At 34.1% G+C, this 27,469-nt stretch overlaps 3 protein-coding genes and 1 pseudogene across 6 annotated transcripts; all 4 read right to left on the bottom strand.

Annotated features, from left to right (window-relative positions):
- Positions 1 to 290: 290 nt before the first annotated feature.
- LOC145119644 (syntaxin-121 pseudogene) lies at positions 291 to 1,703 on the bottom strand (annotated as a pseudogene).
- A 2,189-nt stretch (positions 1,704 to 3,892) lies between these two features.
- LOC145122586 (protein SEEDLING LETHAL 1, chloroplastic-like) lies at positions 3,893 to 5,642 on the bottom strand. The gene is made up of 2 exons (XM_079058158.1): positions 5,347 to 5,642; positions 3,893 to 4,971 (listed from the first exon to the last, which is right to left on the bottom strand). Exons 1-2 carry the CDS (start codon positions 5,587 to 5,589, stop codon positions 4,021 to 4,023), a joined length of 1,194 nt encoding a protein of 397 aa, XP_078914284.1. The 5' UTR covers positions 5,590 to 5,642; the 3' UTR covers positions 3,893 to 4,020.
- Positions 5,643 to 11,308: 5,666 nt separating this feature from the next.
- LOC145119387 (Tetratricopeptide repeat (TPR)-like superfamily protein) lies at positions 11,309 to 18,408 on the bottom strand. 4 transcript variants are annotated; one of them, XM_079055041.1, is made up of 27 exons: positions 18,094 to 18,408; positions 17,631 to 17,725; positions 17,369 to 17,468; positions 17,166 to 17,270; positions 16,920 to 17,082; positions 16,708 to 16,828; positions 16,558 to 16,620; positions 16,381 to 16,461; positions 16,117 to 16,211; positions 15,890 to 16,040; positions 15,722 to 15,808; positions 15,540 to 15,659; positions 15,320 to 15,448; positions 14,857 to 14,954; positions 14,646 to 14,769; positions 14,428 to 14,535; positions 14,181 to 14,322; positions 13,928 to 14,032; positions 13,719 to 13,813; positions 13,463 to 13,645; positions 13,268 to 13,378; positions 12,993 to 13,157; positions 12,757 to 12,915; positions 12,453 to 12,683; positions 12,243 to 12,377; positions 12,064 to 12,173; positions 11,309 to 11,980 (listed from the first exon to the last, which is right to left on the bottom strand). In XM_079055041.1, the coding sequence occupies exons 1-27, from the start codon at positions 18,254 to 18,256 to the stop codon at positions 11,491 to 11,493; spliced, it is 3,729 nt and encodes a 1,242-aa protein (XP_078911167.1). In that variant the 5' UTR covers positions 18,257 to 18,408; the 3' UTR covers positions 11,309 to 11,490. The 4 variants fall into 4 exon arrangements, with proteins under 4 accessions (XP_078911167.1, XP_078911164.1, XP_078911166.1 ...); XM_079055038.1 differs by having other exon boundaries at positions 12,064 to 12,167; positions 13,719 to 13,834; XM_079055040.1 differs by having other exon boundaries at positions 13,719 to 13,834; positions 15,890 to 16,028; positions 18,094 to 18,407.
- Positions 18,409 to 22,994: 4,586 nt separating this feature from the next.
- Positions 22,995 to 23,330, bottom strand: LOC145121591 (uncharacterized). The gene has a single exon (XM_079057311.1). The coding sequence runs from the start codon at positions 23,328 to 23,330 to the stop codon at positions 22,995 to 22,997; it is 336 nt and encodes a 111-aa protein (XP_078913437.1).
- Positions 23,331 to 27,469: the final 4,139 nt, after the last annotated feature.

Raw genomic sequence — 27,469 nt, forward strand, 5'->3', positions numbered from 1 at the left:
GAATATGTTCGACGATATAGAGATCTCTAGGAAAAAAAACGTTCTAAGTGGAAAAAAATTGTAAAACCTACAAATTAAGGTTAAATGTTTTGATATTTTCGAAGATATATATAAATTTTTTTATAAATGCACTAAAAATGTCAATCGGTTAACTATTACGAGTGAAAGTTGTAGAAACTCTTCAACAAAGAGATATGGATATTAACGCCCGGTGGCGTGAATAATAAAATTATTAAAATGTTATTTAAATGAAATTTTTAGACATTGTTTTGGGTTTAAAAGAATAATCATAAATATAAGTGACCTCTCTGAGCAAAAATTTATCTGAAAATAAATAAATACAATAATCGTAAAATAAATACAATAATCCAAGAAAACAAGCCATCGTCACACCATTACCACTTACAATAATCAACAAATAAAGTGGTTGAGCGGACTGGCGTCAAGTGGCCGCCGGCGGTGGTGGCGGTGGTGCTGAGCTAGGTGTCGGATTACCTCCGCCTCCACCTCCGCCGCCGCTACCATTGCTCTCCCAAGGCCTGATTGATAATATGATGATAAGAATCACAATCAACACCAAAATAATCCCAAAACAAGCCCATTTCCTGGTGTTCTTCTGATGCTTACGCGCCACCTGTAGATGGGTGGCGCCACGGTTGACGAACGAACTAGCACGGTTCACCTGATTCTCAATATCATCCAACTGCTCTCCCTGACTCTCCACCAACACCGCCATGTCCATAAACACCTGATGCAATTCCTTCAAATTCCTCTCGATCTCCTTAACGGCGTCGTGTCGTTCCTTGATCTCCAAGATCGTGTCCATCACTTGCCCTCTCCCTTGCTCCTGAATCGCCTTCTGCAAAAACGTCTCGCTTTGTCCGGTGGAAATCAAGTTGTCTACAGTCGATTCGTCGGGGTTTTCGCCGGTGACGGTGTAATACCGTCGCTGGACGGTTTCGCGATACTCCGACGCCATTTTAGTACGGAGATCGTTGAAGGAATTCATCGAATCAGAGAGTTTTTTACGGAGGCCGTTGACGACGGAGGTCCGAGTACGATCTGAAGAGCTTCCAGGTCCACATCCAGGGAGACTCCGATTCGCGGCGTTGGATCGATCTAGGGCTTCTAAACGTACTTTGATGAACTTGGCCTTTTTCAGAGAAACAGAGACGTCGTTATCCATCTTAGATCTCAACTCCTTCACTGATTTGGCGTTGTGTAGGGTTTTGCTATGCTCGTGTGACGATTGGAGCTGGTTATGGAGCGTTTCAAGTGCTCGGAGCTCGTCCTTAATCGCTTCAACGTCTTCGAAAAACTTATCGAGGTTGGCGCCTCCGGTCGACGGCGAGTTACCTGTCATCTCGACGTTGTTCTGAAAACGAGACGGCGGCGATCCTTCCTCGCTGCGGAAACGAGAGAAGGATCCGGAAAACAGATCGTTCATGATTCTTGTGTTGCTCTTGTCAAAGGTTCTGATTCAGATCTTGATTTGGTAGCAAAACAGATGAAGATTACAAAGTTATGCGAAAGCAGAGTGGGATTGAGGTGGGTATAGATAGAGAAATTGAAGGAATAGCTCTTCAATGGCTGCTTGACAGGTATAACTGTTCAACTGTAGAAAGTCAACGATGAAGAAATAGCCGAGAAATTGCTTATCCACCAGAGAAGACGTCCGCCTTGACCAAGTAAAAGGAGAGAAATGAACTAAAAACGGCAAACGACCACATCATTATTAGCCGATTGTTTTCGTCATTTGATAATATTTAATTAAATTTATTTCTTATATATTTTGTAAGATAATAAAACATATTATACGATTTGGTTAGTATTTAGAAGTAGAAATTAGCGATGGATTCGTATTAGAATTCGAAAATTCTTCAATCTAGAAGTTAATATCACTATTTCAATTAGCTTCGTTAAGCTTTTAATAATTTTATACCTTTAAAAGGTCACACTATATATGAGTAATTGTTTCATAAGATAGTAAAATAAGATATTCTTTTAAATAGAATAGTTTCAAAAAAGTAATTTCATAAAATTAAAGAAATTTTGCAAATATTACTCTACAATATATATATATATATATATATATATATATATATATATATATATATATATATATATATATATATATATATATATATATAACTATTTCATATGATAATTTTGAAAATAATAATAATATCATTTTGATCATTTTAGCAATTATGTTTTTTATGATCCAGAAAAATAGAAAAATCAAAATCATAGTTTATCTTGGTTAATTATTCCAAAATGTTTTCCATAATTCCACATCATAACCGCGTATAAACATATATCTAGGCATCTTGAATGCGTTATAGAATGACTTATTGACTTAAAACTTAAACTAGTTTAGAATCATTCACTACATAAATTTGATTAATTTTTTTTTTTTTTAGGGAAAATGACTCTTGAGAGTAATTAACTTTTGCGTTTGTACTCATTTGGTCCATTTCTTTTTTTTGTATTCAATATACCATCGAACTTGTTGAATGTGTTCACCATAACCCTTTTGACCGGCTTTTGACCTGTGATAGCCGGTCAAAGGGTTATGGTGAACACAAACAACAAGTTCGATGATATATTTAGTACAAAAAAAGGAAATCGACCAAATGAGAACAAATGCAACAGTTGATTACCCTCCTGATTAATTTTCCCTTTACTCATTTACAACAAATCTCGCGTCATCTTCTACTGATATTAATGACTTTATGAGATTCATTCTTGCTTCTCTTCAAAACATAACCCACGAAAGAATATTATTCATACATGTACAACTTTGTAATGCACTTGAATATTTATTAGGGGAAACTTGACTAAGCAGACGCATTTCATGACTACATTTACATTTCCAATCAAATGATTTATCGTATCATGGATTCTAGACAAGTCTACGAACGAGTGGAATCACAAGTGCTGTGATTTTTAAGTTTACTTAGCTTTAAGATTTAATTCATGGGATAAGATACAACATCAATATGTACAATATCATGCTGCTTTTGTAGACAAATCACCATAATATACCTTGAGGTAAACGTTTATGCTGATAAATATATCTCTCATACACAGTCATATCCTTTTGCAGAGAGGTGTTGACAGCTAACTACAGTAAGCATAGCATAGACCATGTTTTAACGAGGTTACCCCTTTGAAACGCTCTTCATATACGTTATAGCCAAAAAAGGTTACAGTCTTTGATAATTTTGCAACTTTAATTTCATTTAACTTTTCGGGGAATATGGCTCAGGAGGGTAACCAACTGTTGAGTTCGTTCTCATTTAGTCTCTTTTTTTTTTTTTGTACTCAATATACCATCGAACTTGTTGTTTGTGTTCACCATAACCCTTTGACTGGCTATCACAGGTCAAAAGCCGGTCAAAAAGGTTATGGTGAACGCAAACAACAAGTTCGATGGTATATTGAATACAAAAAAAAAGAAAAAGACCAAACGAGTACAAACACAAAAGTTAATTACCTCAAGAGTCATTTTCCCTTTTTTTACACACTTTTGTGTTGAAAAACATGCGTCGTTTAGTTTTAAAAAAATCACTCATTTGCTTACGTTGTCTCCTACCAATTCTTTATCCATTTACTTTTCTATCTTTTGAATTATAATGTTACGTACAATAAAGAAAAGAAACATACAAACATACAATAGTCGTTTTCATGTAATTAGAAATTGGAACAAGATTTAAAAAAAAAAAAAAAAAAAAAAAAAAAAAAAAAAAAAAAAACTTTGCATATAACTCATAAGGACTACTTAACAAAGACTTTCATGAGGTTGGATGTACGGAATCGGAATCGGCATACACTCCCATTCCAAGATTCAATCTGGGATTCCAATCTAGACCTCAAACAATTCCTAAACTTTCCAAAACATCTTGAATAAATCCCATTAATATTACAATTCGTGTTGTCGGAATCTTAATAATATATACACAAAATGAGGCATACCAATCATGTAACAACACATTCATAACACTATCATCATCATAATCAATCATCACCATGAGTGTAATACCAAAAGGGAGAATTCCTCATTGGCATGGAGGAATCACAACACACCTCCAACCTCTCAAGAAACCGCTTCTCACTGGACCTCAACATGGCCGGCAATGGCAGACAGACACCTTTTTCCGAGCACCGCCTGTGTCTCGGTTTAATCCGGTTCTCTAAACTAAACGAAAAATACTGTGGGAATTCCACCAATTCCCTGGAATCCCGCCCCATTTCCACCACAAAGTAATTGAACTTCGGTTCAAGGTTTTCTTTTATGCTGTAGCAAAACAATGAAGGGAATCGCCGGAAAATCAACATGGTGTCGGAATACGGGATTCCAATGTTTTCATTGAAGTATTCGATACGTGGGAGGAGTTTGTCTTCGACCGAGCATGATAGGAGGTGGGTGTGTTTGTTGATTTCTGAAATTCCAATTGTGCCCTGGAGGAAGTAGAGGGTGGGGCGGAGGCGGGTTTTGACGTCGGAGGTCAGGAGGCGTGGACGGCGGTGGATGACTCGCCGGAGGTGGTGGCTCCGGACGTGGGCTTCCCGGAGGAGGAAGGTGATGGTGGAGATGATGGAGGAGAGTGGGAGTGTGAGGATTTCAGGGCAGAGGGAGACGAGGCGGTTGAGGGCGGGTGGGGGGAGGGGGATGGTGGTGGAGAGGAAGGTGATGGTGGATTTGATGTGTGAAAGGGAGGTGGTGATGAGGGGAGGGTGGGTGGTGAGGAGTGGGATTAGGTCAATTCCGACGGAATCGAGGTAGAAGAGTTTTTCTTGGAGGTCCGTGGTGGGGTTTGTGGCGGTAATAGGCGGTGGAGGAGCGGGTTTGGGCGGGAGAGGGAGGGAGATTAGGGAGGTTTTGGAGGACGATGGAAGTGGGTGGTGGTGCTCCGGTGGAGGACTGTAAGCGTAGGGTTCAAATCCTTTGCTTCTTAACTCTTCCACCTGTAAAAGAATCCATTGTTTTCATTGCAAACATATCTATATGCAATAATGTAGCTCAATGTTTGATTCTACTCAAATTCAAATCCATAAACTCAACTGGAAACCACAATAAACTTCAATAAGTGCTGCAACAAGCAAAATTGGAGTTATATATAACTATCGATTATGTATATTTGACCTAAATCGCAAAGTGAGACATTTCGTTTTTCGAATTGAACGTAATGCTTGTTCTTTAGTGATTGAAAACAGGCAGTTCTTACTCAAGTATGGAAAACACACAATTAATCTGATTTCGTAGAGTAACAATGAGAAACAGAAGATAGGGCAAAACCAGAAAAACAAACAACGAGAGAGTTTTTTTTTTAAGATAATGACCTTTTTTAGACGGATAGGATGAATAGCGTTTATGTCTGAGGTTGAAGTCGAAGTTGAAAGTGCGGATGATCTTATATCCCTGCCGCCTTGTTTCGGCGCTGCGGCGGCGGAGGTGGAGGAGGAAGAACAGCAGCGGATGAAAGTGACAGGGAGGTATGATTCCGAAGTCGGAGGAGGAGAAGAGGAAGCTAAACCAAAGCAGTGCCTCCGAGGCCGCGATGACCAAACCTTCAAGGCCTCCATTGTTATCCGACTGCTAATTTGCTAGCCTCATCATCATGAAGACTCAAGAGGCTTCGAAGAAAGGACACATTTGTAATTTTATATCTTTTTCGTGAATTGCATAAATGGTCCCTTAAGAGTCAAGTGACTTTCTTTTCTATAAAAGTTTTAATTAAGGGTGCACATCAAACCGTATAAACTGTCCGCACCGCACCACACCGTATCGCAAAATACGGTTTAGATATTCGTGGTGCGGTTTGCGGTTTTTAATTACGAAACTACGGTTCAAACCGCACCACACCGCAAAACACACACACACACACCACACACACACACACACACACATATATATATATATATATATATATATATATATATATATATATATATATATATATATATATATATAAGCTTAGGTTATTTTGTTTTTACTAACTATTGTGTGCCATAATGCACAGATCTAGACCACCGGATGGAATAGAATCAAAAGTCATGATCTGAGGGTCTATGATATTAGAATAGGATAACATGTACCATATAATCACACAAATTTCAGCATAAGGGCATTTTAGTCAATTAACCTATATTAAAAAAGGAAATTTTCGGATTTTTAGGGATAATTTATTCCTTTATTTTTAAAAATCTAAATATTTTAAATTAATTCAAATTTAAAAAATCTGATTTTATTTTGTAGAATGATAGAATGTCAACCATAAACTAATAAATATATTTTTCGATTTTATTCTGTCAGAATGACAGAATGCCAATCATAAACTAGTAAATACATTCTGAAAGAATACACAAAATTGATTATTGGACTAATAATATATCAAATAATTACATTGTATGATTGTGATTTATTGAATAATAACAACATTCTGAAAGAATAACAAGTGCAAGTCTTAAAAAATAATAACATTCTTAAACAGTGAGTGTGATCATTCTTTAATTCATTCTTCAAGCCTTTCCCATCAGGTCTTCAAGCCATTTCTATCACAAATTCATTGCCAAATATTTTGTAGTGATACACTTGTAACAACTGCACATTAAACATATAACTAATTAACTACAATTCTATCAGAATACAGCAATAATATTCTTACAGAATTAACTATTCTTGCAGAATGGTTTTGAATATTCTTAAAGAATTTGTATTATCAAGAATATACCCAACGAAAAATATTTGAAATATAAATGAAGGAAAAGATCATGTTAACACAAAGATGTATTTTGAATGAATAACTACAAAGATGTATTTTATATCAGATGTGCATACACGTATACGATTGACATAAAAACTCAGTCTCACCTTCTAGTATAATCTGATTCTGAGAAAATCTCCTAGGCCTTTAAACTGGAGAATGAAGAGGGGGAATCAAGGTCAGAAATTTAGACTTAATAGCAGCTTACAGAATAATGAAATAAACAAAAATATTATAAAAAGGTAAACAAGGTCTCTGGAAGAGAGCCTATCAAACAAGATGCATACCATTCTTCTAACCATCGATGGTTAATAAGCTTTATCCTCTTCATTTTCTTTGCAAGCAGGTACTTCTCCCTTATCAAATTGAAAATTAACAGATTACACTTCCAACCATAACAATATAGAACAGGACATACAAATTACATAAAAAGGTGACAAGGAGGAACTGGCTATGCCATCGAATTAACAAGTTTTTATTTCTTATAATTTACAAAAATAACAATTAAGTGCATAAGCCAGAACTGGCTATGAGCAATCATATTTCTGCCTTCATATCAGATTATGTATAGCTTCATTTTGCCTTCAGATTAATAAAATATGCCTTTGTAATGATAAATTATGAAATAGAAACCATGGCTCCTGAATTTCAAATTAGGTCAAACAGAAAAAGGAATGAGAAAATTACCGAGTGAATAATGATTACCCAAAAATCAAGAAAGATATAGATGCATCGGCAATTAAGGCTTGTCCTGACCTCACCGGTGATGCCACTGGGTATGGTTTCCAAACGAGATTGACGAGAAGGTCTCATGGATTCTCATGGTAGGTGGTTTAAAAAGTCAAGAATGACGATTGTATAGGAGAAGGAATGACAGTGAAGGCAAGTTCGTTTGCAATTTCTATCTTGAACACCACCGATCGATTCTTCTAGGCCTGACATTTATTTTGTTGGTTTGATTGTTGTTCTCGGAGAATAAGAAAGTGGCGATGGCAACCTCAGAGAAGGAGGGTCGCGCCGATGATGGATTCTTGTGACGCCGCCTGTGATTCACAACATGTACGTCGTTTGATTTTTTTTTTGTGGTGTGATGCAAAGAAGAAGAACCTGTAGTGATATAAGAGAAAGATTAGGTCAAAAATTTATTTTCTTTCCTTAGTTATAGGATTTCAATTAAATGCTTCTATTAATTTAGAATACAAAATCTCTAAAATACCCTTATTGAATTAAAAAATTATTTAATATTTTCCTAATTTTTAATTGGTGCATTCATGCACACAATAATTGTTAAAAACATTTGAACCTAACTAACTAACTAACTATATATATATATATATATATATATATATATATATATATATATATATATATATATATATATATATATAGAGAGAGAGAGAGAGAGAGGGAGAGAGAGAGGGGGTATGTTCAAATGTTTTTCACATATATTGTGTGCTAGAATGCACCAATAAAAATTTAATAAAATTATATGTATATTAAATGATATCCATACTTATAATTCTTTTTTATGGAAACTAATTAAATTCTTCATTAATGTCAACAATAATATTCTTTCAGAATGAATTCGTATCTACAAGAAAGAGAGTGTATTGTAGCAGAATGAGGGTGTATTCTAGTAAAATACACTTTTATTCTTCATATTCCATTCAACTTTATTGTATTTTAAGTGAGTGAGTCCTGAAACAAAAAACGAACTCATACAAAAAAACTTATATGCGAATTCATTCTGAAAGATTGTTATTACTGACATTAATAACGAATTTAATTAGTTTCCATAGAAAGAGAATTATAATTATGGATATCATTTAATATACATATAATTATGGAAATCATTTAATATATATCTTTATTTAATTAAATAATTATTTAATTTTATTAAATTCTTATTGGTTCATTGTATTAACAAACACATTAATCTATAACCATATAGTTTGGTATAGTAACATGTGTCATACACAGAAATAGTTTTGAATAGTTTGGTATAGAATAAAATGGATTGTACACAGAAACCAAAAAAATGGTTTGGAATAGAATCAATTTCTCATATAGTCGTAAATAATTATTTAACTATCATTATGTTTTTGTTTATTGAAAGTTGATATCTTTACATAACTCTTTAAACGAACAATTAGATTTTGGTGCTACTTATGTACATGTTATTCTTTTTTTTATCGTATAATATTTATTTGTGCTAATCAAAATTTATGCAACGCATAATACGATTTGTTGTTTTTGTCTCTAAACTACAACGTGAACACCCATATCGCACAAAAACCGCTCATACCGCACCGCATAACGCGGTTTAAAACCTTCATGGTGCGGTCTTCAATTTGATAACGCGGTTTAAAACCTTCATGGTGAGCAAAAATCGCGGTTTAAAACCTTCATGGTGAGCAAAAATCGCACCACAACTAAAATTAACCGCAAAAACCCCATAAACTGCCACCGATAAACCGCAACCGCAATAAAAACCGATGGTGAGGTTTTCTGTTTTTCAAAAACCGTAAATTTGTGGTGCGATGCGGTTATCAGTTTTCAAAAACCGCAAAAAAAGATGCACCGCACCGTATATATTATATACAATTTTTTTATTAATTATTAATATATTAAATATTAAAAATAAGACAAGTTTCATACATGAAAGAATGATAAAATTCTAGAAGACAAAAATGTTGGGTTTTTTGTTGTGTTTAATTTTGGAAAATTGTGAAATTTTACAATTTTAAGATATTTATTGTTAATTACTAATGATTTCACGTTTTTAAGAATTAGTTGTTTGTAATTTAAGTTAATTGTCTTATACTTTATTCTTTTTTTAATATTACAAATAATAAGTTTGAACTCTTAAAACTTTTTGAACTCTAAACTACGGTGAAAAACCACACAAAATAACCGCACGAAATCCATCCGGTTAATAACCGAAACACAAAGAAAACAAAACCGCACCGCAAAAATAACCGCATCAAGCGGTTTGAAAACGGATTAACCGTATTTGCGGTTAGTGGTGAGGTTTTGGCCAATAACCGCACCGAACCGCAACGCGCTCATCCTAGTCTGCGGTTTCCGAAAATCTCAGACCGCAAGTGCGGTGTGGTTTGCGGTTTTGACTCTAAACCGCATCGCGCACATCCCTACTACTTTTGATGCCTATTTGTGAAACTCTATTTTCATTTTAGTAACTACAAGGGTGTCTTCTCGATATTTATTTTTGATCTTTCATGTTTTACCACCTTGATTATACAAACCTTAGCTAATTATCATTGCAAATTTGAGAATTTATTATATATGAAATGCATAGTTCCCAAATTTCACATGGTAATAGAGCTCAGAAAATGGCTACAAAGATCATCGCATTCCAAGTTTCGGCAAGTTGTAAAATCCCACACACAATCATCAAAAAAAACCACACACAATCATCAAAAAAGATAGATCGATGTAGGGATAATGATAAGAAAAGTGGAAAGAACATAAATAGCGGTGTATGCATTGTTATAAGTCGGAATTAGCCATTAATAGAAGAATACAAGACACCAAAATATGGGAGTGCAAAGCCTCAACCTCATGCATTAGCCACAACCATTGTCTCACACATACATTGACAAGTTATGTTTATTGTTGGTAACAAATAAAGAGGAAATATAAAATTACTTATTTTATTCTTTTACTCATTTACTTATCTAATTTAGTCATGATTTTATTCTTATTTTATACAATCATTATTTTGAAAAAACACATAATTACCTCGCAATAGTAGACTCATATGGTTATTCATATTTCAGCGATTACGCCATTCGATGCTTAAATATTGTAAAATTATTATTTTTAATGGTTGATAAAAAACACAACATATTCAATAATTGGGTGTGTGTGTGTTTTAATATTAGTGAATTCTCATACACTAGGTAAGCGTCCAAAAGGAGTTAGAAATGAAATCTAAGTAGACAAAGCAACATTTATTTTATGGGTTAATTGTTAAACATGAGTTAGTTGATAAAACTGATTCATTTTGTATTGATTATTGAATGATTTTAATATTTTAATAGTTTATTAATAGTTTATAGAAGGTAGTAGAAATAATAATAAATTGTGTTTAAAAAAGGGGCACGACATTCCCTATGGAACCAACCACATGTGCCAACAAACTCAAAGGAACTTTGTATGTTCCAATGTGTAATGACGTGTTTACCAATAAATAAAAGGTTTTTCAAAAACCAAAAAAAAAATGTAAAATTTATAAATTACCTTATGCTAGAATTTATTTAATAAGATAACCTCTATTCATGGTGGAATGATAATACTTGATATTGATAAAAGCAATAGAAGAAAATCTTAAGACGTATTACTTTCTTTCTGTATGCAGCACAGATGTCTAGAGACAAACGTAAAAAATGGTAGCTCATGTAGAGTCATCTTTAAAATCACTTTCCCACTCACAATGAAAGATTTTAGAGGGAAGGTGACGGACGAACACCATAGATGTTGAACCCAATTAAACCTCAAAAACTTGAAGCTCTATCTCTAGAAACATTTCATTGTTCTTATTAACTCATAATAAAAAAATAATCTCATCTGATTCCTTCCTTCCATTTAAATCGACCTTTTTCTATTTTGTTCTATAAATACATTTAAAACAACAAATTTTACAACCGACCATTAGTACACAAAAAACATTTTAATTAAAAAAAAAAACGTCACTCACTCACTCCTCTCGCAATATGGTCAAATAAAACGGATGCCCTCCGCACACCCCTTCCTTCTCCCTCACATCATCACACCCCACAAGATTCCAATGCAACGTGTAATTCGACAGATCATAAGTCCCCGGAGCAAACGTCGTCACCAGTAAACCAATCTCAGTCGTTGAATTCGGTTCCAGTTTCACATGAGTCGTACTCAACCCCGTCCAAATGAAAGGCGGCACCGACTCTAGCGCCACCGCTTTCACCGATTCCGGCGGCGGAACCCTAATTTCAATCGGTGGACTAGTCATATCATGCCAGCCGACTTTGTTCCCAGATGAGCTGCTTCCAGGAGGAGAATCGAAGGTATTGATACGAACGGAGGCTGAAAAAGTTGAAGAATTGTGAAGCGTCATTTTGAGTTTCGTTTCGCAGAAGGGATCCGCCATGTTATAATGAATAATCCGTGGCCCTTCCAATAACCACCATATCGGTCTCTTCGTTGCCACACTGCAATACCACAATATCAAAAATAAAAATCAAAATAATGTTGGAAAATATAGATGATTTTATTTTCGAAATTACGGACTTGCCTGCAATGACAAGCATGATGCGAGAAGATTTGCGGAGGTTGGTTTTCGGTTTCTTCCATCTCGGAGATCAACATGAAGTCGACTGTGCTTTGGTGTTCCTGTTCCTGTTCCTGATAGGTTCATGAAAAGTCAAGGGGTAATTTCGTAATTTCGTGATTTATGTGAAGAAATTATTGAACCTTGCGTGATGTTTTTGGATGGAGTTGTTCGTAATGGTGGAAATTGACGAGTGGTGCTCGCTGTGTGTCGAATACGGCTTCACTGCCGATGCGGCCTAACCAGACATCTGTAGCGGTTTCTGTTGTTTTCGCATTCTGTAGAAAGAAATAAATAATTAAAAAATAAAAAGTAATAAAAGTAGTGTAAAGCTAATCTAATCAATCAATTACCTTGAGTTTAAGAAAGCAAGAAAGAGATTGACCGGATGCTAAGTTTCCGGAAGGGATGATGTCTTGAATGGATTCGATCAAGGAGATTTGCCATTCGGATCCAACGGATGATAATTGACGAAGCTTTAGACTTTTTAAGCCTTTGTTGATAACATCCATTCGGACAATATATTCTTGTAATCTTGATGGACATGGGCTGATATTGAATGACACATCCAAAGATGGTAGAACCTATAAAAAAGATTTTATTTATCGTTACAAAATCCAACGCAATTTAATTAAACAAAATTTGTTTTATATTCACCTCCAAAATATGATGTGTACGCAAAGTGCGATATCGCATGGCAGTAGATTTGTCTTCAACTTCGTAATATATTGTCAGATATAAAGACACGTTTCCAGGAGTTGCTGCCCGAAACCAAAGAGGTAGAACAAAGGGAGTTTCCTTGTGAATTATTGTATCCTAGAAATATAATAAAATCAATTATAGATGAGAAAAAAAAAATGTGGATAAACTTTTGAAGAAATGACGAAACTGACCTCGGGGAAATGGAATATGGTGTCGGATTTCTTAGTGGTGTCAAGATCTGCGTCTTTTTGTGAAGGTGTTTTTTCTTTCTCCAAACAAGAGGGAAAGTTCACATCTGATTTGTCAGGGTTTCCTATGTTTAGAAACCTGGGATGACTGATCTTCATCTTTAGATTCTGCCATTAGAAGGAGAAAGAAATTAATTAAGAGAAAACAAGAGGGAAAGTTCAATTTTTTTTTACATTTTCATGGAAATCAGGTAAATAATATTGAAAGCATAATATACCTTCACAGGAATCTCTGAAGAGTTTCTTAGTTCGAGTGAAAGACGTTGCAAATTTCCAGTATAAACTGTACTTGGGAGGTTATTAATAATACCCTCAAGTCTGGGTAGACTCTGGAATTAGAAAATTTTTTAAAAATTAAAAATAGCAACGTGGTTTCAATTTGCATAATTTAAAAAGAGACAGAGAGTATGAACCTTGATAACCAAAAATTCAAGTTTATTTGTATTCTGTTTAGCTTTCCTTCTTCCTTTAGAAATTCTTTTTTTTATTAAATCCGGTTCAAAGGCATAAAATCCAACCATTGAATCAGATAACTTCCAACTCACACCAGTTACTTTTAGCCGGCCTTCTTTTCTAGGTGTAACACTTAGTTGAGCCTGAAAAAAGTTAAAAATAAATAAATAAAATGGTCAACTGTAAAGTCAAACTCAAACTCAAACTCAAACTCACCAGTGTGGTTTCGCCACCTGTCAATGTTATATCAACCTCGGATAATGTAAAAAGAGATGTGTCTGAGGTTGTTTTTTCGTCTTCAATACTTTGATCTACAGATGAGTTGTTTGCATCTGAGAAGTGAAATAATAATAATAATATTATTATTATTAAATAATTAATCTTTACACATTATAAATTCAAATTTTTAAAAATAGTGAAGTTACCAGGTATTGTCTCGTTTGGTGAATATTCACACATTAGGGTAACACTGTAAATGGGAATAGAGAGTTGGAGAGGGTTTTTGAAGGCAATTTCCACCTTAAGTGCTTCTGCAAGTAGAAGAAGCATCATATGATATATTATTAGTGGCTTGTTTTGATAGTGTAAGTATAGTTTATTATGTTATGTTAATTTTTTTTTTATTTTTTTTGTGGAATAAAAATTTTACAACTAGAATTGATCACCTGAAATTCATACCTCCTGCAACACAGACATTTGATTGTTTGAGTTTATTTGGGAGAAGCTTTGATTGTAAATCCAACCATGTAGTTTTAGCATTAGTTAATGATGGAACCATTTCTTCTTCCAAAGATTGCCAAATACTTTCTTTAACACTCACCTGTGTCATCAACAACAAAAAATACAAAATTGCAACAATTTATCATAATTTCAAGCATTACATAGTTATTGCAAGAGTGTGAATGTGAGAGATGAATGAACTTACAGCAGCAGGTGATCCATAAGTGCGATGATCTTCAGAAACAATATTCAGTGAATTTATATTCACAATCGGCAACTGAAGTCGTGAAATTTTATATGTTTTGCCAGTTTTCTAGAAAAAAACAAAAAGTTTATTTATTAAACTTGTGTGATAAACTGTATAATAATAATAATAATAATAATGAGATTGAAAAAATAAAAGTCAATATCAACAATACTAACCTGTAGAATCTGGAAAAAGTTTTTCATAAATAACTCTTGCATTGGCTTTGATTGATGACTACAAGCCACAATTTCCAACATATGTTTCATCGCCACATCAAACCTTCCAAGAAAAGCATACCACCTGTGTCCAAAGAGGAGGGGTAATAATGTAATTTCAACGAATCCAGCCTATTTTTATTGAACTTTAATAACTCATTTAGAAACTTACTGTCCTATATGAAAATGGACATGATCCCGAATATGACTCCATGTTGTTCCTTTGAAAACAGAAAGGGCATTTCTGTATGCACGAATTGCATGTTTTATCTGATACAAAAAGGCACAACTTGTCAGAAGAAGAATATTAATTATTAAGCACACAAAAAAAGAGTAAATTGCAATTTTGGTCCTTATTTGAGGTTCTTGTAACATTTTCAGTCCATGTTCCCAAGTAAAGTGACTATTTCGATCAAGGACCAAAAACGTTACAAAACTCAAATAAGGACCAAAAGTGATAAAATCAGATACTCTCAGGGACCAAAAATGTAATATTACTCTAAAGAAATAGATAGATAAATCATTCATATATTTTTACAGAATCAATGATGAAAATTATCTATTAAGTACTAATAGTAAAACAAAATTATCTATTAAAGAATTAAGATACGATTCAGTAACAAAAATTGAAATACCTGATCACATTTCTTGTAAAGATCACCAGAAAGAATGAGATGAAATCCATACTTTCTTAACATAATTGGTTTGGCTAAAAGGTAGCAGTAAGATGCTTGTTCAAGCATCACAGCTGAATGAAGAGGTTCCTATGCAAAATTAAAGTTTTTTTTTTAATCTTAGAAAATATTATTTTTTATTCACAAAAGAGAATTAATTAATTAATTAATTAATTATTACCTCACCAGAGATACGAAAGTAAACACCAGCAGCCTCCTTATATTGACCACTTGCCTTCAACATTTCAACCCACCAAAGACCACAACGTGTGGCATTTCCCTTCCCTGATGTCCCAATTCTCTGAATAAAATAAATAAATAAATTATATAACAAATAATTATTAAAAGAAATATAGGGCTTACTAAATAAGTGGTGAAGGCGTTTTCCATGCAATATTCAGCATCTTTTTTTGATTGATTCAACATGAAGTATGTTAATCCCATCATTTCCTGAAGATATTAATAAGTATGAGTGAGTTTAAGGAGCAGAAGGGTATTTCTGGAAATACACATACATGGTCATAGAGCTACCTGTACACCAGCATATCGTTTCCATGCTTTGTCAAGCTTGTAATCAGTGGATAGAAGGCGATAATTTGATAAAGCAAGTTCATAATCCCGTAACATGAAGGCATAATCACCCAATACCCTTATTTGAGATTCAATAGAGCTGAAAGTGTACCTTTAAACATTAACAAAAAAATAAGAAAATGAAGAACATTAATAAGTGTTCTTCACTATTAAGGGAAAAGACATACATGTTAACACTTTGATTCTCAGGGGCATCTTCTTTTCCTTTTCTCCACCATAAGTTTTTTATTTGGTTTCTGAAACCTTTTCTTGTTGCAGAAACCTATAACAGTGATTTGGAATTAAGAATAGTAATTAATCTCAGAGTGATGTAAATACTCTAATTTTCATAAGCATCAAATAAAAGTAATATGACATTAAAAATGATTTACGAGAAAAAATATATAAATAATAATACAAAATTTGGTCATAAATATCTACAGAAAAACAACCTGCTGATTTAGAACACGTATTCTTTGCTCCATGTTAGGAATAATATCTTTGGATGATAGATCACGAGCAAAGTCCTTCAACTGTTGCAATTGAAAAAGGTTAAAAGAGTTTATATTTACAGATAGTTATATTATTATATAGCATTAAATAAATTTCTTTTTTTTTCCAGAAAGAACCTCATCCACATCCTCTTTGTTGAGTAAACGACCAAGATGCTGATCAGGAGAAGCATTAGGCATCTGTCAAAAAATTTCAAGTCATTCAAGTTTCACTTTATAAAAAGATGGAAACAAATTTTATCAGATGAAAATATGAACTGAACTTACATAAAATTCCCATGGATTTGGTTCATGATCAAGTGCTTCATCTTGCAAGGAGTTGATACAAAGCAAACGACAATCATTTGCTCCAAATGTGTTTCTCATTTCGGCCAATATCTTTGTTGCTCTGTATCACATGCAATTATGAAATTCAAATTTATATTCAATTCTTTCTACATCATAATAAATTTTGATATTTAAGGAGTGAAAAAAAAAACCTTTCTGGTGATCCATCTTGGTTATCATGGACCAAAACAAAAACTTTTGGAATCTTTGGATCCATTGCACCATCATTAAGAAGAGGAGGTAATTGGTTCATGTTAAAAAGTTCCACAAATTTGTTGATAGGATCCTTGTCATTTGAAGAAACAACCAAAAGGCCTGAAAATTTCATTATAATTACAGATTTAAAGTCATGTAATTTAAATGGGAAAATGAGAAACAATGCACTTTAAAAAACTTACATGCAACAGGATGATCAAAGGCTTCATGATCTGAAAAGGATACACTGCGTACAAGTTCTTTATTGAAAAATTGGAACCATGTTGGTATAAAATCAGGTTGAGAAGCTGAAGGGGCAAGTAAATGAATAATTTAAAAATGATAAATTTAAACTCTTGGAACTGTGTGGACACTTTCACACAGTATAACTAGATGAAGAACTTACAGATGGGTATAGTTTCTATAGGTGATGGATCTAAGTACAAGTCTGAATCCTCATTGTTTCCTGCATCAGTAATAACCTGTTTTAACCGCTCCTTTGTCACCTACTTGAATGAAAAAAACATTTCTCAGGACAAAATGTTCAAAGGTTTTAAATCAAACAGCTAACACTACATAGCTAAATTGGGAAGTAAACGAGTTACTTAATATGAGAGAATTGTAAGATGTGATGAATGTTGTGAACATGTAAACAGACAAATTTATACCTCAACATTTTGTTGCCTAACATCTGATGCATAGAACATTCGCAATTTGAACTTCTGTAGCCTGTAGGGTTGATCACTAGCGGTACGAACAGGGACTGCAAAACAATGAAAAGTATAGACTAAGGACACTAGCACCTAACCTGTGAAATAAAAGCTAAAGCCGAAATTGAAGTGAAATGTAAGATTATTCAAGCGACATCATCACATCCAACATAATCAGATGGTTTTTGCTCCTCGAATTACATTCTCTATGTTCTTCAATACTCTACTCACAGTTTATTGTTCACGCCGAGTTCATAGTAATTTCAACATAACCCCTTCATTAACTCAGAAACCCCAAGAAAAATACACAAACGGCAGACTAGAATCGATCACCAACGTTTGTGTGCGTGAAATACCAATAGTTCTTATATGAAATACAAGCATATAAATGAGAAAATTATGTAAAGTGTATATGTTTCACCATCAATATTGTTGAATACGCAAAACGGAGTGAGCATTTGGACAAATGAGAGTCCATTTTTTTGGCATCGTTCTTCTACTAGTGGCGTAGGGAGAACCATGACCACCGGCGTGATCTCGTCCAGTAGTATTTTTCTGAGGGCAGAGTACGCCGGATCCGCCATGTTACGGTGGTGAAGAAAACTCGAACGAGTCAACTCTATTACCGGATTCCGGCAGATCTTGTTTTAGTCGTTGGAACTCCGAACCACAGAGCTCGATCAATCGTGCCCGCAGAGTTTTTCTCCCAGGCGGAAAGTGCTTGTCGAGTAAGCTAACGACGATCCGCCGATGGCCCAATCGAAGGCTTTAGCCTGCAGATCCAGGCTACAGAATCAGGCCTTGAGTTCAGTCTAGTAAGAAAATGAATAGAATCCACTCTTTCGGTTAAGCCCAATGATTTTTTATCACGGAAATTTTAATAAAGCCTCATTATTTTTTTAGTCCATGTATAAGTAAGTTACTAAAGACATGACCAGTTACACCTATTTGGAAACAGACCCGAAAAATGATTGAGGCCGAACCAGTCTAGAATGAGATCGGATCGGAAAAAGAACGGACCGGATCGAAATCGTCAAAATCGGTCCGAATCATTCCAATATCGATCCCAAAAAATATCGGACTGGTCCGAGAACGATGCAAAACTGGTCAAAACCGATCTGAATGGTCTAAAAAGATGGAAGTTACAGTTTATTTACATATCATTTTTGTCTTAATTACATATTTTTTAATCACACATTGCCCAACTTCACCCCTTTCTCTCTTTTATTAAATTTTAGTGTATCATTTTTATTAAATATTAATGTATTATTTTGGTGTTGATCACATATTTATTAACAGAAAAACTCAAACCCGAAACCAAAAAAATACCGAAATCAAAGCGAAAAAAAGATACATACACAAAGACCGCAAGACCGAACCAAAAAAAGATCAGCACAAGACCTTCCGGGACCGGTCCGAAAATGGATCGGACCGTTCCGAGACTTGTCCCAAAAGACCAGACCCGAGACCGGTTTGTGATCGCCAATGTGCATTTGTTACTTTTCCAATATAATTTAGTTTTTTTGTATTTTTTAAACAGTATGTTTTTTTGAAGTTTATTGATTTGAAATTGAGACAACTCGATTCTAAGTTTAATTTCGAAGTATTTGTCACTGAAAAATGCATATAAAGGTGATTATCAAATGTAAGTATTGTGTTATTAGCTACAAGATAATCATAGGCAAAACGGAGTAAGTATTTAGACAGGTAAAAATTATATAGTGAGCATTTCGAAAAATGGAAATTATATAAAGTGTATGTGTTTTCACCGTCAATATTATCTGAATGAACTTTCCTATTTGGCAAGGCGTCCATGACTATCTACATGATTCAAACTTTATCTTATTTCTCGACCATTCCCCAAGGCACACACTAAACTTTTACTAGGGATGAGAACTTGGCCCGAAAACCCGAACTAAACCGAATTAGACCCGAATAAGCAATTCGATTCGGTTTTCGGGTATCTATATAAGGCTTATTCGGTCCGGGTTACCCGAATAAGGGCTTATTCGGTCCAAAAGGACCGAACCGAATATGAAAAGTCACATTTTTTCCCTTGCACGATTGCTTATTCGGTCTTGTGTTCTATCGATCGTTACCCAAAATACCCACATAATACACCAAAAAAAATCAACGAAATCGATATTCGATCATCCAGTAGCGTAATACACCAAATCGACGACATTACTCTTTGATCGATTGAGAGTTTTTCTCATCCTTGCGAGTTGCGTCTGCTGCCATTGCGTAACCTGGAATCTTTGATCGATCATCAGTAGTTCAAAGTTCAAAGTTCATTCACGACGAGGTCGCGAAAGCTTTAGAAGAGGCGATAAAGAACGGAGATGGAAAGGGAAAACAACCAATTAATATTCTCGAATAGTTAATTCGTGTTTGAAAAATGTTATTTTGGATGTGGATAAAAACTTAAGATTCATATTCTAATTTGGGTGTGGAATGTTTAATGTTTAACTTATATACTTATAGATAGATTTTTGTGTGTTTTTGATGTTTAATGTTTAGTGTTTAATATGTTGCTTAATAACTATATCTTAAGATTTTGGTGGTTGGATTTTACATGTTATATATCAAAAATAGTTAATCCGTGTTATTCGTGTTTATATTCTTATTACACAAATTCTAACTCTTTTTGCACCTTTGAAACAATTATATATACTTTGTATTATTTTTAATTAACAAATTTGTTTCTTTAAAAGATTTGTTATGAAATCATAAGCTACAAAAGTCATACAAAATACAATGTTTATAATCACATTGTAAATGTTATTTGGGTTATTTAGGTTATTCGGGTTATTCGGCTCCTTAATCATCTTATACATGTTATTTGGGTTATTCGGGCCGGAACCGAACCGAACCGAATAATACCCGAACCGAACCCGTATTGCTTATTTGGTTCGGTTTTCGGTTCATACATTTACCCTTATTCGGTTTTCGGGTTAATCGGGTTCGGGTCGGTTCGGTTCGGTTCCGACCTGAATAAGATCCCTACTTTTTACCTAAGACGAGAGAGAATTTTATGAAAAAACAAAAACATTTATATGACTCTTTAGATGTTTCACGACTCATTTTACATGATCCATAATTTTAATAGTTAGTGAGACCATTCGAGGCTTTTAACATTCATATGCAACTTCGAGGAATATTCTCATTCTCTTTGGCTCTTGATTAACTCTACGTGTATGCAAGGTTCATGTATTTTATAAAAAAAGGCTTCGACAACATTTTGTTGTGAATTAACTTCATTTGATGGTTCGAATTTAGTCGTTCTTGAGTTTTGTCAGGTTCAATATAACTCATATTATCCTTATCATCAATATAGATTGTAGAAATTATATTCATTTGCTTAATTAGGATATCCGGTAAATCTACATTTGTTGGGTTTTTAGGTCTCGTACGCCCGACTCTTGACGTCTTTGACGTAAGCCACACATCCATAAATCCTAGTATGACATATATTAAGATTCCCCACATTCCTTAATAACTAGATTATAACCCGCGTTAACGCAAAGGAACGCATAAAAAACATATAAATGTCTATAGATATTGCATAATAATTAAAATGGTAAATTACGTCAATCGTCCCTCGTGCACATGCCAAAAAGCGCGTTTAGTCCCTATTTTCAAAAATTAACTCGGACCGTCCCTCATTTGTTTAAAACTTGCACACTTCATCCCTCTGGACATAAAAAGATAGTTTTGCCCTTTTGATTTATTTATTAATTAATAATTATTAATCAATTAAAAGAAATTGTTTATTAAATATATATCACTACCATCGGTCTTGAAGCACCATCCCAGTTCCCTTTCTTCAACCGCATCGACCAAATCGCTGGAGGATTATGATGTTGCCGGAAGAAGATGACCTTGCCGACAAGTATACAGACGAAACCTACAAAATTAGAGGCTTTCTTGAAGCTTATCGGAGAAGATGACAGACTACGGTTCTGAGACAACGAGGTACATATCTAAAGGTGGTACATCATCGTCGGTTCCACCCTCACTTGATTCACGCTCTACAACAACATCGACGTGAACACAATGTTCAGAAACCCTAATCGTTGATTGGTGATCTACTATGATCAATCGAGGCCAACGGGATGTACCATCCATATATTTCAACGATGGAGGTTCAAGGGTTTATTTAGGGCATAAGAAGGAGAATAATGTAGTCCGACGTTTAAAAGGGAACACGGGTGGTTCTCGGTGGTGGTGATAAATCAAGGTTGTCTTTCTCTGCAACTTTAAACCACCACCAACATACCTACAACCTGCAATTATGATTTTGCTTGTTTATCCCCACATCAAGCCTCGCCACAGACGTTGTCTTCTTCTACCTCCAATTAATCACCTGATGCGTCTCTTTCTTCGTGTTCTTGCTTCAATCGAGAACATATCAATAATTAGAGGTTAGGGGTAAGAAATCGAGGTGGTAGGCGACGGTTGTGGGCGGTGGTGATGGCCCGGTGGTAGTAATTATTTTTCCGTCAAAGAATTTAGGGAGGAAAGAGAATTTTGAAGGAAGGGGTATGTATAACGTGGGTGGGGTGAGGTTTTTTATTTTATTTTGTATATTATAAAACTGTAAGAAAAATAAAATAAATCAAAAAAAAGAATACAAAGGGTAGATTAGTCATTTCATGTATCACAAAGGATGAAACGTGCAAAATTAAACTAGCGAGGGATGACATGTGCAACTTTAAACGAAACGAGGGATGGTCTGAGTTAATTTTTGAAAATATGGACTAAACACGCTTTTTGGCATGTGCACGAGGGACGATTGATGTAGTTTACCCTAATTAAAAAAGAAAATTTATGGCTATTAGTATTATTGAAATGTGAAGAAGATACACTGAAATCGATAAATATCTATAATAGTTGAATGACCTCTTTGTAGATAACATTTTTTGTTTTATTAGTTGAATGACCTTCACCGTCACATATGAGTACCTTCAAACCCTTTTTGTTTGTTACACGAGAAACAACTACATATAACTGACCATGAGTGAAGACGGGTCTACGCAAGTATAATCAATAATTTGATAATGATTGTCCTTGACTTTTGTTAATGATAATAGCAAAACAAACAACTATGGGGAATTGCCTCCCCTGAAAACGGAATGGAATTTTTTATCAGACAGCGTTAACTTCATGCGGGGTATATAAGTAGTCTTGTTGAAAAATCTACCAGATATGATTCGTGTTTCAATGACGTGTCTTCTAAGCCTTACGATCTGTAATCTAGTACCATTGCATAGTCTTTTGGTTTGATCGATATTATGAATCAACATGACCGAAACACCTTTTTTAGTATAAGTTTATGGTTTGGAATTCTTCATCTTTCATCAATTCTAACATGTAGTCGTTGATAGCATCGACTTCTTCATTTATTGGGACCAAAATAGCTTTATATTGAAAATACGATGGATTATCAAGATGGTTCTGAAAGGATGAATAAATAGTGGATACAATTAAATGAATATGGTCACCCGTAGAAGAAACAATAACATCTTCTAGAAATTCAACTTCAAATTCACCATCATTAGGGCCACCGATAGTACCTTCACAAATTTTAAGGATCCATTCAACAAATGATTTTGTCTCTTCGAAATAATTGTTTGGACAACCGATTTGAAGCCTCATGTTTACAGTCAAACGTAAAATTGTACATTTACGTCATAATCCTGATGAATGCAATGATGTCTGGACAATATCTGAACGATTTCCTCTTTGTATTACTGGAAGAATCTGTCGAAAGTGACCTCCAAATACAATGGTATTGCCTCAAAACGGGTTATCCTTGTCCGATGAAAGGATAACGTCTCTAAGTGTCCTATCAACTGCTTCGAAACAATGACGGTGCATCATCGGGGCATCATCCCAAATTATAAGCCTCGCTTTATTCAACAGGGCAGCTACATCGTTACCTAGCGTAATAGAACAAAACAAATCCCCATTCAAGTTAATTGGTATATGAAATCTTGAATGTGTTGTCTTACCACCACATAGTAAGAGTGCGATTTTTTCCAGAAGCTTCTTTGCGTCGTGATCAAATAACGTAAGTGACACCAAACCGGTAAAGTCTTGTACTCTAATGGTGATTTTGAAACTAAAAGCATTAATGTAAACAAATTTAGTAATATAAAATTATAAAATTTAACCAAAGCTTATATAATATGTATAAAAAAACTATTAAAACCCTGGAACAACAAATATATATTTGTTCATGCAAGTTGAAGTGTAATAATTAAAAACTTATTTATTTTGAAGTTGATCATCGTGCATTAAAACGACTTTTATGGCTTTCTTTTGAGATCTAGTAAAAGTGAAATACTATCATTCCACATCAGTACATACATGCTTAATCGTACCGACAACAATCGATGTTTTTTCCTGAAATGTTTTTAATGTAAGTTTAAATTATATGATAAAAAGTAAAATGAAAGATTAGGATAAAAATAATTCAAAAAATATTTCATATAATATGTATTTTATAAATAAAAGTTACGTATATAAACCTCATGTACTTGTTGGAGATCAACAATATTCTGGAAATCAAATTTATGAAGGAAATCTTCATTTTTCATAGTAGATGATGGAGGACGAAGGGTTGCTACAATTAGAAATTGTGCTTTGAGCCATGTATCTGCTTGTGAAAAAAATAATGATTGTTTCAACTTAACGGTTTAGGAAGTATAATGCTAAAATGGGACTTATTTAAAAAAAATCGAACTTTCTGCATGTGACCTCATTTTGTGATTACGGGCGATTGAAAGTAGAATACTGAATAATTTAACTTTATATAAATGCCTACAAGTATAGCATTATATTTAAAAAAAATGTTACCCTTAGCAGTGATCTGATCCAGTCCACCTGGTGTCATTTATTTTAACATGAAGTTCATGAGGATTTATTATACAATATGTATTTTATATTCATGAATTTTGATTAAATATTTAGCAACCAACTTTTATTGCTTTTAATAATTGTTTTCATTTTTTTTCTGCTTTTTTACATGTACTCATATAAAAATAAACAAAACCACAGTACGTTGTTTGATTTTTTTTAAGGGTTAAATTTCGGTTAAAATTGGAACTTGTGAATGATGTCGAGGAATGCTTGGAAGATGCTTTAATCAAGGAAAAAAGACGTTTCGGTCAAAATACAAAAAATCCGATCATCTTATACCAAAATTCGATCGAATAAATCTTAAGCCTAAGAAAAAAAGAGCCAAAAAACTTCGATCGAATTCTTCCCAAAATGTGATTGAATAAATGTTTCGAGGTTCAGAAATTCCAAAAATCAGTAAATGCCAAATTCGAGCCTAATTCGATCGTACTTCACAAAAATTCGATCGAATTTGCACCTGCGTATTATCTGGACGTATAAATAAGACATCTTAACATTCCTACAACCCTAACTTTCGACGAGAGACGATTCCAAGGTGCAAAGATGCGATTTTCTGAGGTTTTCGAGTGTCAAACGAAGATCCGAAGAACACGATTCGATCTATACCATCTGTTAAGTAAGAATAGGTATCTAGAACTTAATTTCATCTTTTGTATTTCGTTTTTAGCCATGTCAGGCTAAAAAACCTAGATTTCAGTTTCGCAAACGGCTCAACTTTTTCGTGCAAGTAATCATTAGACACGACTTTTGATTGCGTTCACTGTTTAGTTTGATCAGTTTTGTGCTTAATCAAACGTTTGATTTTGATTTAGTTTTTGTTGGCCACTTTAATTGTCAGTGAATCATTCCAAATATCTGATTTGTTTAGATCCGTAATTGTCTTAATTAATCAGTAAAAGTAACAAATGTTAGATTGGTTCTGTTAGGATTAACTCTAGTATAAACTGATCAAACATGTCTTTACGCTTCCGAGCTTGTGATAAGTATTGGACTTTACTGAGAATTTTATACTGTGTCCAATGCTAATAGTAAGGTTTAATTCAAAGAGCTTGTTTTGGTTAAACATCTTAGTAAAAGAAATTTGTTAGAGCTTATTAATGATTTCCGGTACCAGTTTAAAATTTACACAATTCAATAATCGTGTTGAAAGTTATTTGCATGATTAGGAGAGTCACTGCGAAACTGAAATTGTTTTTACTTTCTGAATTTTACTCTAATATTTAAGTTGCATTTTTTTATAAATTTTTGTTCAATTTAGCTTTAATAATCAACAAATCCCCCTATTTTAATTTATCTTAAGTTAGTGTGTGTCTTATGCAAGAGAGGCATAGACCTTAGGACGTGTCCCTGTGGATTCAACCCTGCTTTCCTGTACTACCTCTAGTGCATTAAAGTAATATTTTATTTATATTATTTATTTGTTTAACCGTTGCGACACACTGTTAACATACCTCCAGGACAATAAGCAAACATGTAAATTATAAGCAATTTCACAATATTGTATTTTTTTACTGGCTATAAATAAACAATTACTTCTTTCACTTGCTTACTCATATAGGGTTGTAATAAAATAAAATTTTGATAAATTGAAAAAGTTGTTCAACGAAACCTTAAAATTTTGAAATTTGTTGGAAATTTGGTTATATGTCAATTTAGGCTTCCTTTTGTGTTGTCATGTTTGTTGATTTGACTATGTAGGGTTCATTTGAAGTTCCATTTCTCTACAGGAATGTTAATGTTCACATTGAAGTGGAACACAATCACAAATGATAAGCATTTTAAATGTTTTTTCACTTACATCAATCAAAAGTATTATTTTAAATGATGTGTTCTCATAGATGCCATACGGGTTGTCACCATAGAGACCTTCTAGTGGTCTATAGAAGAATCCTAGCGGCTATATGGAGAATTTTGCTGCGTTTTAAATGAAGGATCACTCTCTTAACATTAGTTCTCTATACTTGTAACATTCCGTTTAAATTTTAATAAATAATAAAATTAAATAAATAAATAATAATTTAATAAATAAATAAAATTAAATAGATAAATAATAATTAAATAAATAAAATGAATAAATAATAGCCTTAAAGCAATAATAATTGACTAGTGTTAGCAGGGGAATTAAATGTTATAATTTTAGGAATTTTGAGTAATTGCATCAATTGGACTTGAAATGTAAATAAATTCATGAAGCAAGGTCTGTTTGGTAATTTATGTACTTGAATTGAGAAAAATGGATGTGGGAGGGACTGAAAGTGAAATATTGGCAGAAGTTGATAAGAGACGGGTTAATACCTGTCACCCTTCCATCGTCCCTTCATTTTTGAACCACACCCATCACAAACCGTAACCCTAAACGATCTCAGCCTCCCCGCCCTATTCATGTCGCCGCCACCATCCACCCTCTGATGCGCTGAACCATCGTTGCTCCTACAGTCGGCGACGTCGAGGATTGTCGGGAGGATCCGTCAAGACCAGAGAGGGACGCTGCTAACCCCGTTGCCGTTGTGGTGAACCGCCAAGCTGACGTCGTCGCTGCTCTCGGTGCTGCTGACGACGACGAACACGAGTCGACGTACGAACCTTTCTCTTCTCCACCTCCGTTCTATTTTGCTATTCCGTTGCCGCTACCTGCCGCCGCATGGGTGGCCGTGTTTGTTGTAATTTCGCATGTGTATGTGTTCGACTTAGGTCGATGAGTGTGTATATGTAGGGCCGGTCCATTGGGTTTTAATGCCCAGAGCGAAAATAAAAATTTTATGCCCTTATGTCTATACCATACAATAGACAACACACACACAAACATATATATATATATATATATATATATATATATATATATATATATATATATATATATATATATATATATA

This window comes from Lactuca virosa, chromosome 6, assembly GCF_052849685.1.
Source record: "Lactuca virosa cultivar CGN04683 chromosome 6, Lactuca_virosa_CGN04683_v6, whole genome shotgun sequence".
NCBI lineage: Eukaryota > Viridiplantae > Streptophyta > Magnoliopsida > Asterales > Asteraceae > Lactuca > Lactuca virosa.